Here is a 13,858-nt window from a genome sequence, read left to right as displayed (position 1 = left end):
ACTACCCTTTCCCCAGGGCACCGGGAAGTTATATGTTCTTTGGACTATTTTAAGCAAAATTTCTATTTCATTATTTTAGTCAGATTTGGTTGGCGAAAAGAGGTGTAGTCGGGAGGGGGGTTTGGGCTAGTTGCCCTCCATCACTTCTGACTCTTAAAAGGGAATTAGAACTTCCAAATTTCAACCAAATGAACCTACAGTAAGGATTATACAACCATCGCTTCCATAAAAACCTTGAACTTGTTTCAACCCCAAAGACCTATATGATATTTGGACTATTTTCAATAAAATAACAATCTCAAAATTTATATCAGATGCATTTTGGTTAAATGCCAGGTATGGGGGATTTGTGTCCGACCTCCGATCACGTTGACTTTTAAATAGGGCATTATAACTTCTGATAACCAATTCAATGAGCACCCACCGAAGTTTATATGACAGCCCTTATTATAAAAACCTTACATGTTCACAGGATATAACTTGCTCCCCGTCCTTGTCCTGAGGGCCGTGGAGGGGTGTAGTCCTCAAAGACATAATTTCAGGACCTAGTAACTAGGACGGAGGAGGGAGCTTGGAGCCCAGCTTTCTTCCCTGAAATCCTAAAATTTCTTGTCACTTTTTGCTCAAATAATGAAATTAAATTTAATTTGAACGCTCCTCTGCCGCCCCCTCCTCCCAAGAAAAAAAAATACCTGCATAGTACCAGACACTGATCTACCATCCAGTATAAAAAAAAAAAAATCTGAAGTGTCGTCAAGATCCAATCTATTGCATAAACTGTTTTTTTTTGCCAAATATAATATTAATTTGGTAATACGATTAGGAAAAATTTATGTTTGATTGATTGTCCATCGTGCTTTGTATCTATAATTTTTTCCTTTTGTTGTATCAGCTCGTATAGGATAATCCTCAAGGTCTTTTGTCTTAGTTTTCGTTTAGCGATGGTTTAATGTTTTATGCAAAACTATGTGCTCTCTCTTTCTTAAAGATCTATTTCAGTGCTGTAACCCTGATGTGGATGATAATAATAGCGACAGTGAAATGGTAAGACAGGGTACAAAATTTGGGAATTGGGGCCAAAAACACAATTGTTTTCGAAGGGATGCCCACTCTCCGCGCCTATTGCATGCCCATATGTGCTGCGCAGTTCCGCCACGCATGGCACACCTCTGCCGCGCTTGGCCCATACCCCCTGGTGTACGTGATTTCTGACAATGAGGGACCCTCGATTCTGTATAAACTATCTATTTAGTAAAAACCGACCCTAACGAATCGAAACTGAAAATCTCATAAACAGAATGTTTTTAACAATATGTGCATCAAAAGGACTTGACTTTTATGGCGGCTCCAAATATACAAAATTCATTAATTGAAAGTCTTTATTATCACAAGTTATTAGCACAAGTAAATCAGTACAATTTTAAAAAAGGCGGAAATACTGATGTTGATCTTACTCTCAATAAAGTACAATTTAAACTTTTGCGTAAAGAACGGGGTGCCTGGAGACGTGGAGACGTTCCACAATTCTCAGACGTGTTTTTTTCTAGAAATGTTATCATGCTAACGCCCACTTGGTATATTCTCAGAAAAATTCTCTATCGACCACTTTGTTTTACATTTACAATTGTCTGAGAGAAGCTTCGGGTATAATCTGGGAAGCTGGAAATCAAGGCTTTGCACCGCATCTATCCAAAGAGTGCACCACTTTATGCCTATAACCTTGCCTCCAATCCTACTTTTGTTTGACGTCCGTTTCTCAGAATGCCTACGACATAGACATGGTGCATGGGTGGAGAGGACAGCGTTTCTCGTGGACATGGCTTGGGAAGGATCTCAGCCTACCTAGGAGTCCACTCCGAAATATTCAAAAATATTTAGAAAAACATTGGTAGTTTGTACTATGCCCCCCACCCTCTGGACAAGGGAACGCTGTACCCGTGACCTATGGGTAAATTCAAAACGATGTTCTGCCTTGCCTCTTCATTTTAACAGAAACTTTAATTATTTATTAATTGAGGTTTAAAACCCCAATTTTCTTAAACCATTGTCTTTCCGATGGCTTCCCCACTTCACGCCATCTGGTGTAAATATTACGGTGCCACGTGTGCAGCACAGTTCTGTGTGTCAAGATCTTGAGAGATCTTGACATGTTTGGAAAAATCACGTGTTTGACAAATTAGCTAGGCTTTCCCACTTAGTCCAGGTTGGCTAAAAGAGATATACCCAGATAAAGCCCTTTTTGTTAATGCAAAAAATTGCATAAAAATAATCTTGAGAGTATGGTTATTGTCGCCTATGATTTGCCGCTTTTTGGGACATACGAATTGTTGCTAAGGGTTTTAAGTGTTGATCAAAGCAGAACAGACGCTTGTACTGTCAGATGTTTTTCCTTTTAAATTTCATTTTATGGCTACTAGCTGGTTGCAATGACATTTACGATTCGTTTTAAGCCCTCGTGTTTGTCTATCGAATATCCTGTGTAAAATTGTTCCATTTGCTCTTCTAAAAAAAGCAAATTTTTTTAAAATAACAACAGAGTAGTACCGTTTGATTCGTCAGTCAACACTAATTCCAAATATAATGCTCGTTGTTCTGAACACGCCCCCTCCTTAATGGGTGCCAGGCCAGGTATTGGCCCATAGGCTATATTCAAAATTACAAGAAAGTACCGTAACGATAAAATTTTTCCTTTATAATATCCAGCTAGTTTTTATTAATCAGATTTGCTATTTCCTTCCATTTGGTTATAATCTTTTACTGCAAACCTATTCCCAAGAGCCTCAAAATAGAAGCTGCCCTGGGAGAATCAGGGCACGCTTGACAAAATTCTTAAACAAATTAGCAAACACCAAAGCATAGAAAAGGAACAAAAAGGTCCAGCGTAGATAGATAATAAGCGCAAACTCCTAATAAGTCTGGTAGGACCGTATCCAGGATTTTTTTCGGGGGGGGGGAGGTGTACAAAAACTTGAAAAACGCATAAAAAATTAGCTTATATTCATTTTATTACGTTTTTATAAGTCAAACAAACACTTTTTTGGGGAGTGGTCTACCCCCCCCCCCTCTTCCTGGATACAGCCTTGGAGTCTGGCTATTGAGAGATCCCATTTTCGTATTATCTACGGCTGCAAGTTAAGAAATATTATTTTTGGCTAGTGGTACCAATTGAGGTGGGGGCACTTACCCTCTAAACTTTGAAAATATATTTTGGTATTTCAATTTAAGGTACTTGTCTGTTAAACGAAACGCACACAAGAAGTGAAGTTATGTTAATCCTAATGAAATATACTAAAGCGTGGATGATATAATAATGTAGAAACAAAATTATGGAAACTACGATAAAGAATTATGGAAAGCAGGCAGCACAGAACGCATTATATTAAATACCTAACCAACTCTATATATTAAATTTTTGATTAGTATATCTACGTCGTGGTTTTTCTCTCTCAAAATAAGCAAATCATAACCAATTCCAGAGAGGCAAACCGGTTATTGTCAGATCTTACACAGCGTAATATTGAATATGTTTCGTTTAGTAGACAAGTACTCAATTTAAATTAAAAATGAAAAATCTTGCTAGATTTTGAAAAATTCCTTGTTTCATATTTTTATTTAAGTAACTTGAATTTATGCCCCTGCTTTTACCTCTGATTAAATAAAAAAAAGAAAAGAAAAACAAGTTTGAAACGAACAGAAATTATTCCGTATATGAAAGGGGCTGTCCCCTCTACGCCTCGCTCTTTACGCCAAAGTTTGACTCTGTCTCACGATTACTTTTTAAACAATAAAAAACTTTAAGATTCTATTACAATAAAACAATAAAAACTAAATCATTACAATAAAACAATAAAAAACTAAATCATTAAGATTCTATGACTCTTAGGGGATGTTTTTCCCTTTTTTCGAAAATAAGGCAAATTTTCTCAGGCTCGTAACTTTTGATGGGCAAGACTAAGCTTGATGAAACTTATATATTTAAAATCAGCATAAACACCGATTCTTTTGATGTATTTATTTGTATCAAAATTCTGTTTTTTAGAGTTTCGGTTACTATTGAGCCGGGTCTCTCCTTACTTACAGTTCGTTACCACGAACTGTATGACAAGGTGATAATAATAATTACACCTACAAAGGACAAAAACACTGGCTTAGTAAATCTGCAAGATTATACTATCTAGTGAATTCCATAATGTAGATCCTCGAAAAATAAATGCATCCTTGGTTTTTCTACCCTAAAAAAACAATCTATATAGTAATTTACCGAGATCGATGTAAATTAATTTATTGCGCTTAAAATAACAGTCGTGATCAATGGCTAAATGACAAGTTGACAAATGCTTGTCAATTCTCATGAAAATTTAGTTGTTTGATCTGGCTAACACTTGGACCCCTTCTTCACGAAACCTGCCAATTGTAAATGCAGTCTTACTGTCATAATTTACTCGACTTTTTATCATTTTAGCAACTCCGTAGTGCAGAAAGGTATCTTCGAAGGCTCGAGTATCAAATTACTTCTATGGATGAGCTTTATGAATCGTACCATGTTCAAGGACGTTTACGTGATGGTGTACGAACCATTGCAAGAGCGTATGCAGATTCGCCAGGAAAAGAGAAAGAGTCAACAGTTGTTAATGTTCACCAAGGCTTTCATGAATGCTCTTCAGCTATGTCTTCCATCGAAAGTCAGCTCGAATCTCATTTGGGATCTTTCCGGATTGAATTGAAAGGTAAGCAATTTTCTTTTACTTTGTATTTGGAAATATCTGTTTTTTGCCGTAGGCGTTGGCAATAGAGACTGTCTGGGGTTCCTTTTAATGGAAAAGCTTGCTCCATTTAGCTAACAACCATAATTGAACTGCTTACTATAAAAAAGAGAAATTGGCAGAAATCCAATTTTTAATGGATTAAAACGTTCATAACCCAATAAAGAACATTATCATTCAACTATTCGCTCAGGGGTTATCCATTTATTTGATTACTATCCATTCTTCCATTTTCATATTATACTTTTTCTCGGCTTAATGGTGACCTTCCTAAGCTTTCCCTTTTGTCTTGTACCTCTGATCAAAAAAATTATCATCTTCGTTGTAATCCTGCCCAAATTTCTTTACCCCATCGGTAAGGTGAAACTTCAATCCTGAAATGGCGCGCCGTTTTGTCTTTTATATGATGTCTGAATCAGCTTGAACGTGCCACTCTTTTACATTGTTAAAAAAATTGCTAAAAACTTTTTGCCTCCTTAATATTTGTTTCTTTTTTTTCTTTTTTCTATTATATGCAAGATTCATTGTAGCCAATTTGACCTATTTGATTTAATTTATCTAATCTATTTAATTTTTGTATTCTACATATTTTTCTTTCTCTGTAAGTAACTGACTTTTTTCTGTGAGTAACTGACTCGTATATCTTGCCCCCTCCCACAATTTATAGACCAAGGAGAATTTGGGGGGGGGGGGAATAGTAAAGCGTATTATTATTTTTTATTTGGTTAGAAATAAGTCTTAACTGCTTGCCCGCCGACGCAATACAAAAAGTACTATAGGGCAATTTGAGAAAGATTAGTTTTAAATTCAACCTCCTTTAGCAAAGCAAGTACTATCAATTGTTTCAGGTTCTTTTCTCTCAACTCTAGGGGTATAATTTGCTATGGGGCATGGGGTAACTTCTCTACCCCTCGAGCTGAAATTTAGTTTCTACAAAAATATTGTCAAAACTATGAATGAATGAATAATTCAAGCATCCAGAGAAACCAGTCAGTTTTCTTTAGTATATCTTTGCCTTATTGGTATGGCTCATTTTTAAATTTTCATGGCCATCTTCACTTGATATGAGGGAAAATCGGCTTCAGATTCCCCCCCCCCCTCAGGGATTTTGAAAAAATTACGCCACTGCCTACATCATCTAGTTCCCAAATCATTTAGAGGTTTCTTTTTTTTTTCTTTTTTTTTTTTTTTTTTTATGTGCTACATCCTCTTTTCTTCACCATAGACATTGTTGGTAATTCAGGATTTTAATATTGAAATAGTTTTTGCCGTATCTAGAATGCTTAAGAAAACATCCATTTCAGAATGAATTGCTTCTATATAAAAAAAAATCAGAAACACATCTTTCTGTTTACACTCTTATGTAAAATGTAATGTGTAAGACAACCCCTCATCTTTAATTATCAGAACTGAAGTTGGCTCACCGTATAGTGTGACGAGTTAATATATAAGAAACTAAGCATGGGATGAAAAACCATGGTTTGGGCCAAACTTTTAGGGATACCCTTTTCTTCTTCAAGGATTACTGAAGGGGGAGGGATACAACGAGAACTCAACAACGAGAACTCAAAGGCCACCTCATTTAAATGTTATATCCTTTGTTTGGAATGTACGGTCAAAATCCTAGCTAAGTGGTTGGTTCGCTGGGTTGAAAATCCTTTGTTTGAGTGGCATGGATTCGATCCCTTGCGCGACTTGTTATTTGGTTTGCGAAGGAGGTCAATGGCGTGACTCTGTAAGCCAGATTTGACCCAGCTCTAAATGGGTACCTGGAGAAACCCGGGGGAGTTAAAAAGAAAATGTGTGCGAGAGCACTGGATGGCTGGTTCAGACCCCCCATTGCACTTCCTGGCTGAAGGGCCACGAAACGGAGATCAGCATCGCTGGTTTTGACCTTTGGGGCAAGTTCAGTCATACTTACGATAAAAATGAATTTGGTTTTGTTGAAAAGTTTTGATGAAAATGCTCTAACCAGAATTTCTTACCATTTTAATTCTCCAGAAAATAAATATTGAAATTTAGGCCTAACAGTGAAGCCAAAATCTGGTTAAATACGAAAAACGAAATACCCAAAGCTAAATTGTGAAAGTGAAATTTTATGGAGTTAAAAACTCTACCTCATTCTTCAATATTTTGGGTGCATGTATCCCCTTTCAGGAGGTGACACGGGATAGCTTTAAAATAAATAAAAAAATATGCTTTATGCTCCCTTCAAATGATTTGGGAGGGTGTGGCTATTGGGGAAATTTTTTATCTTCTAATCACTTTTACAAGAGTGATTACAATTTTTGAAATGTTTCATTGTGTCAAAAAGTAACATCGATTCGCTCAATTGTCTACTCTTTTTCCAAACCGTCTGCAAGGTGGCTGGTTTTTCACGTGGAGAGTAAGAGTTAAAAAAAATATTATTTCCTGCTTGAGTGTTTAATTTCCCATATTTTAAATTTAGGGTCATTCTGGCATACTACCCGAGAGGGCCGTTTTCCTGTAAGAGCCGCATTTACGCACTTACAGGATCAAAACCGAAACATAAGGTCATACGGAGCTATAGAAAATATTAAAAAGGAGTAAAAAACGCGAATTCTTGTCTTATTTTTACCCTATCGTACCTGAAGAACGAAATATAAAAAAAAGGAAAATGACTGACTGACTAATCATAGCCAAAATAAGGAAAACAAGATAAAATAAATCCGTTCTTGACTCTCCCTTCCTGCAGGAACCACGAAGGTAGAAACAGCTGTAGACAGTGGTGGTTCTGGCCTCTCTTGCGCCGGGGGGAAAATCTTGATTAACCCCTTTCCACCTCCTGTTCCCCACAAAATTTTCAGGCAAAAATTTTCATTTATTAACACAATTATTTTCAATTTATTAATTAATAATTTACAGTTTAATTAATTTTTGATATATTATTGAAGTTATTTAATTACTATTGGTTATTTTAATTTAAATATTGCAATTATTACTATCTGATTATTTTTATTTTATCCATTAATTAGTGATTTCTCAATTATTTTTATTTATTAACTGCACCCTCTACTTTATTTTCATAAAAATAAATTTAAGAATTACAAAATGATTATAACCGTTATATTGTTTTTTTTGAAATTTTGAATTGTTTGACTCTTTGCCACAATTCTGCTTTTTAAAAGAATTAAAAACTTTAGCGTGAAGAGCAAGGGATTGCAAAGGGGACAACCCATTTCATATAGGGAGTGATTTCGGTTCGTTTTAAGTTTTAATGTCGCTCCTTACTTTCAGTTAAAAAAACTTACGTTTTTTTTTACGTAATTTCTGAACGTTTTTGAATCAATGCATGTTTGATTTTGGCTCTCCACACATAAATTATTAAAATGAAATTTGCACATTAATTCTTTTTTTGGCTAAATGGCTTTCTCTTGGTTTTGATCAGACGATTTTGAGAAATAAGGGGTGGGGAAAGCCTAGTTGCCCTGCAATTTTTCGGTTACAAAAAAAGGCAACTATAAATTTTAATTTTTAACGAATGTTTTTATTAGTAGAAAATATACGTAACTTAAGAATTAGCTTACGTAACAAACTTTTATATTCTTAAATTTTTATTATGTATATGAGGGGGTTTGTACCCTCGTTGATACCTACCTCTTTACACTAAATCGTAAGTTTTGTCCCAATTCTTTAAGAATGACCCCTGAATCCGAAAGGCCGTAGAATAAATAGTTGAAATTACTAAAAATACTATAGCATAAAGAGCGAGGTATTTATTTCCTAAATATCTCGCTCTTTATGCTAAAGTATTTTTAGAACCCCTCATATGCGTAATAATCTCTGTTCGTTTTAAGTTTCAATGCTACTCCTTACTTTCAATTGAAAAAAACTTTTCCATGTTTATTTTTTCATTGTTTTTTTTTTATAGTAATTTTAGAAAATCCTGCGCCCTTTTCATTGAATTTCTGTTCCCCCATGACATATTTCTCCAAGGAAAGATTCTCCCACATAGCTCCTTCCCCTCAACCCCACCCCAAAAAAAAAAAATCCCCTGAAAACGCTGTACACTTCCCAATAACCATTATTATATGTAAACACTGGCCGAAGTTTGTAACTTGCAGCCCCTCCCCCAGGGACTGTGGGGGAGTAAGTCATTCCCAAAGACATAGTTATTATGGTTTTTGACTATGCGGAACAAAATGGCTATCTCAAAATTTTGATCCGTTGACTTTGGAGAAAAATGAGCGTGGGAGGGGGCCTAGGTGCCCTCCAATTTTTTTGGTCACTTAAAAAGGGCACTAGAACTTTTCATTTCCGTTAGAATGAGCCCTCTTGCGACATTCTAGGACTACTTGGTCGATACGATGACCCCTGGAAAAAAAAAAACAAAAAAAAAACAAACGAACAAATAAACACGCACCCTTGATTTGTCTTCTGGCAAAAAATACGAAATTCCACATTTTTGTAGATAGGAGCTTGAAACTTCTACAATAGGGTTCTCTGACACGCTGAATCTTATGGTGTAATTTTCGTTAAGATTCTATGACTTTTAGGGGTTGTTTTCCCCAATATTTTAAAATAAGGAAAATTTTCTCAGGCTCGTAACTTTTGATGGATAAGACTAAACTTGATTAAACTTATATGTTTAAAATCAGCATTGAAATGCGATTCTTTAGATGTAGCTATTGATATCAAAACCCCATTTTTTAAGAGTTTTGGTTGCTATTGAGCCAGGTTGCTCCTTACTACAGTTCGTTACCACGGACTGTTTGATAAGCAAATCTTGAATTCAAAAGGATCTTAGTTGAGAAAATGATTAAGTAAAAAATTATATGATTCATGAATGTTTAATTGTCATGGCGGCTCTTATCTTTGGAATTTTGGAATTCTTTAAAAAGTTATGATAAGATATTTCTATTGGTTTAGATTATGTAAATAATCTTGAGAAAAATATTTGCGGGAGAATTATACTGCTGAATTTGACCATTTATTTTGACTCGTTCTCCGGTTGAAGGATGACATATTGCCAAAGATTTTTTTCTAAATCTAGTGTTAAAAGCTAGAGCTTTTTCTAAAGCTAGCGATCTAGTATTAAACGAAAAACAGGTCTTCCCCAAATTATTGGCATAATTTCGTCAAAATCTGGGGGGGGGGGAAGTTGGAGACTTTTTTCTCAAATCTAGTGAAAATGACAGTGAAAACTGAAAAATGATGCATATATTATCATAAAGGCAAAGACACACTAGAGAAAACTGACCTAGTTTAGGACATGATTTGTTTCAGAAACTAAATTTTTGACTTGGGGGGGATGGAGGAAACTGTGGTATGGCGTGGGCAATCCCCCCCCATAGCAAATTACGCCCGTGCCCCAAATAGGGTGGTTGGAAGTCGTAAGGAAGGATTAAAAGGAAACTAGAACTTAATGGTAGAGTGTAAAGAAAGGGTTTTGAAGACATTTGGGCGGAGAAGGAGTGTGTGTAGCTGTGTTGGCCCCAGGTGGCTTGATGCTACAATGAGTTGTTGGTAGTAGTAGTAGCAGAAATATTAGAAATCTATAGTAGTGTTTATGTTATGTACTTCCAATTAGACATGACCGCTGAGAGACAGAAGGTTACCCTAACTTTAATTTTGAACCTCGATATTTTTCAAGTTCACTTAATCACGGCCTTAATAAAAAACTGGAATTATTCACTTTGGATTTTCAATAATTAAGAAATGCTCAAATAGCTTATAAGAAACGTGATTTGAATCCACCTAACACAGTATTAGCCGGCAAAAGGGTCAGATCAGACCATAAAAGCTGTAACATGAACTAACCTTCTTCTGATTCAAATCATTTTCCTACTTTCAAAACCAAACATGTTGAATATGTTTTTTATGATAGTAATTTTTTGTAAGCCATAATTTAGGCATCAGCGGATGTAAACAGAGCAGAACGAAGATCGTGGTGTGTTATATAAATTACATGAAACCCCATAATAAAACAGTTGGATTTGAAACGATTATCAAAATTGCTCTTAATGACCTACAATTTGTTGACTTTAGCACGTTTTTCAAATGAGAATAAAAATAATATTTGTTCCTTTTTTGAGTGTGACATAATTCTCACGATTGAATAGGGCTATGTAACATTGACAGATCCACAGGTGAAGGCTGATAGACACCGAGTTTCAGTCGATGGGTTGCCCACTTTCCACCATCTGGTGTAGGTCTCAGAACGCCCTATGGGCCGCGCAGCTCCGTCACACTTTGCAAAGTGTTTGCCATGCGTGGCACACTTCCGCCACGCTTGCCACACGCTACCTGATGTGCGTGATATTTCTGAAAGTGGTGTCCTATCGAGAGATATACCAACATATTATTAAAAATAAATATTTTGTAAGGCCCGTAGTAAGGGCAAGACGAAGGTTTGTTCGGGGGGGGGGGTGAATTTACAAAATTAAACCTTAAAAACTCATCAAAATTATAGTATGATGTAATACTATGTGCATTTTTATTACGTTTTTACGAGGAGGGGGGTCACACCCTGAATCCTCTGGATATGGCCTTGGTCTGTAGCCACTGTAAAGACATTGAATTCGAAGCTTGTGTTTGGTTTGCAGAATGAGGTCCTCTAAGTTTCTACCGGAAGGGTCGGTAGAAGGGTTTTGGCTTCCGATCAAAATCAACCAAAGTGTGAGAAATAAACAGGCCAATATGTTTTTATTTTAAAAAAGCCTTCTGGATAATACTAAGGTAAATTTTTTTGAAAAAAATAAGCTAACCATGTAACCTTCAAACAGCACTAACGGATCCAGGGGGCGGGGGTGACCCTGTCCCCTCCAAGATTCTTCTGGCGCCCTCATTCTATGTTTTTTCTATTTCTCGGTAGTTCTAAAAATAAACTTAGTAAGTTAAAATTATAATCCTGATTATCATAAAAAGTAATAACAACAAACATAATGATGTTGAACTTGGAACGTCAATTTAATCAAGTCTGGTTTATAGTTAATGTTTCAAAGTACCAAGAACATTAAAATGAAAACATTTTTGTATCCTGGCTCCATCTTAAGTCTGTTTATACCTGAAAACCCTGACTTTCTAAGTTTATTTTTGTCGTTGTATCAAACTTATGAAACTTTTATAGCGGTAGACCTATGACATTTTCGTCAGTGTTGCCATGAACCTTGAAAATAAGCTAACGAAACTAATTAGGTAGATTTGACAACGCTTTTCATTATTCAAATTTAAACTATCTGTTGATCCCCAAACCCAACTACACAGACAATTTCAAAGGAAAACTACACCTTCTTAAGCTATTTCTTAAACGGTAATTAACCATATGCTTTTGGCTTTTTTTGCTGAATTTTCGCTCACTTTTTTTTTATTTGGCACCTACAATGACCAATATGGATTTGTTTCAATAAAAGTCGAATTCCCGATTTTTTTCAGTTTTTAGATATATCTGTTGGACCAAGTTTCCAGTGAACTATTTTGAACAACCACCGTGGCGTTTACAGTGGCGCTGATTCACGAAAATGTAGGGGGCTAAGGATTTTAAGGGGGACGAGAACGACCAGTTACCCATGATAAAATAGATAATAGGTATGAAATAGAAATCAGAACGTATTTTATCCAAGTCTAGAGGGGGGGGGGGGCAATTGACTCAATTTTAAAACTTAATATTCGGTGCTGTCCTTGTTCATGCTTAAATAAATAATTTTAAAATGCTTTTTCCCATATAAATTCAAGTTTCGTACAGTACGTGCTAGGATTGCCTTCATCGATGTTTTCTTAGACTGTACTTAACCATATGTTTTTGGCTTTTTTGCTGAATTTCGCTCACTTTTCTTCTCCTTTTAATTTTTTTAATTTAGCGCCTGTAATTACCAAAACTGCATAACTGTATATGATTTTTTTTCAAATTCCCTATTTTTCCGAATTTCCAGAGATATATATGTTTGATCAAGTCTCCAATTAACCAATTCGAACAATCGACTTTCGCAATATCGCTGATTCACGAAAATGTAGAAGGGCAAGGATTTTAGGGGGGGCAAGAACGACCTGTTACCCGTAATAAAATAGAAAATAGGTATGAAGTAGAAATCAGAAAGTATTTTTTCAAGTCTAGGAGGGGGGCAATTGACTCAATTTTAAAAGTATCTGAATATTCGGTGCTGTCCTTGTTCTTGCTTAAAAATATAATTTTAAAATGCTTTTTCACGTTTAAATTCAAGTTTCGCACAGTACCTGCTAAGATTGCTTTCATCGATATTTCCTTAGACTGTACTTAACCATATGTTTTTGGATTTTCTTTGCTGAATTTTCGCTTTTTTAATTTTTTTGATTTTTTTTTTAATTTGGCCCCTGTAATTACCAAAACTGCGTAATAACAAATATACAGATATTTTTCGTTAAAAGTTGAGTTCCCAATTTTCTTCCAAATTTTCAAAGATATATCAATGTTTGATCAAGTCTCAAATTAACCATTTCGGACAATCTCCTTTCACAATGTCGCTGAATCACAAAAATGTTGAGGGTCAAAGATTTTTGACCCTCAACGATTTTTGAACGACCAGTTACCCATAAAATAGAAAATAGGTATGAAGTGGAAATCCGAAGGTATTTTTCCAAGTCTAGGAGGGCAATTGACTCCCCTCTCCTCTTATTTGGTACCCCTGAACTTTCATTTTCACTTTCCTTGGTATTTTATCACCTAGTTAAGACTAATTTTAAGTTTGAAACTCTAAGACTAATTTTAAAAGCCTCTAATCGGCACTGTTCTTGTTCATGCTTTAACAAAAAACTAAAATTTTTCAAATATAAAATCAAAATATATAAATATAAAAATATTTTATATAAAAAATTTATATAAAATTTTTATATAGAAAAATATTTTATATAAATATAAAATCAATATAACAAAAATAAAAAATTATTACCTAAACTCCATAACTGTATATGGATTTTGGTTTTTTGTTAAGAGTCGAATCACCGATTTTTTCAAAAATTTTAAGGATATCTATGTTTTATCAAGTTTCCAGTTAGTCATTTCGAACAATCGCCTTTCAGAGTGGTGATGATTCACGAAAATGAAGGGGGTTAAGGATTAGTGATTAGTGATTAGAAAATTAGTGATTTCAGCATCGAAA

The 13,858-nt window shown here is 35.3% G+C and overlaps 1 protein-coding gene across 9 annotated transcripts in view; it reads left to right on the top strand.

Annotated features, from left to right (window-relative positions):
* LOC136025657 (rho family-interacting cell polarization regulator 2-like) overlaps nucleotides 1-13,858 on the top strand; it is a 157,657-nt gene that overhangs the window by 56,792 nt on the left and 87,007 nt on the right. For 8 of the 9 annotated variants that reach the window (XM_065701647.1, XM_065701652.1, XM_065701642.1 and 5 more), the window contains one exon: nucleotides 4,463-4,727. In XM_065701647.1, coding sequence (XP_065557719.1) covers nucleotides 4,463-4,727 — 265 coding nt within the window. Of the gene's footprint in view, nucleotides 1-925; nucleotides 1,045-4,462; nucleotides 4,728-13,858 lie in introns of those variants that run through there. The other variant, XM_065701686.1, reaches the window with a different exon arrangement.

The sequence above is a fragment of the Artemia franciscana genome, chromosome 1 (genome assembly GCF_032884065.1).
Source record: "Artemia franciscana chromosome 1, ASM3288406v1, whole genome shotgun sequence".
In the NCBI taxonomy this organism is placed as follows: Eukaryota; Metazoa; Arthropoda; class Branchiopoda; order Anostraca; family Artemiidae; genus Artemia; species Artemia franciscana.
Note: the sequence above shows the minus strand (reverse complement) of the source record. Positions and strands in the feature narration are given on the sequence as shown.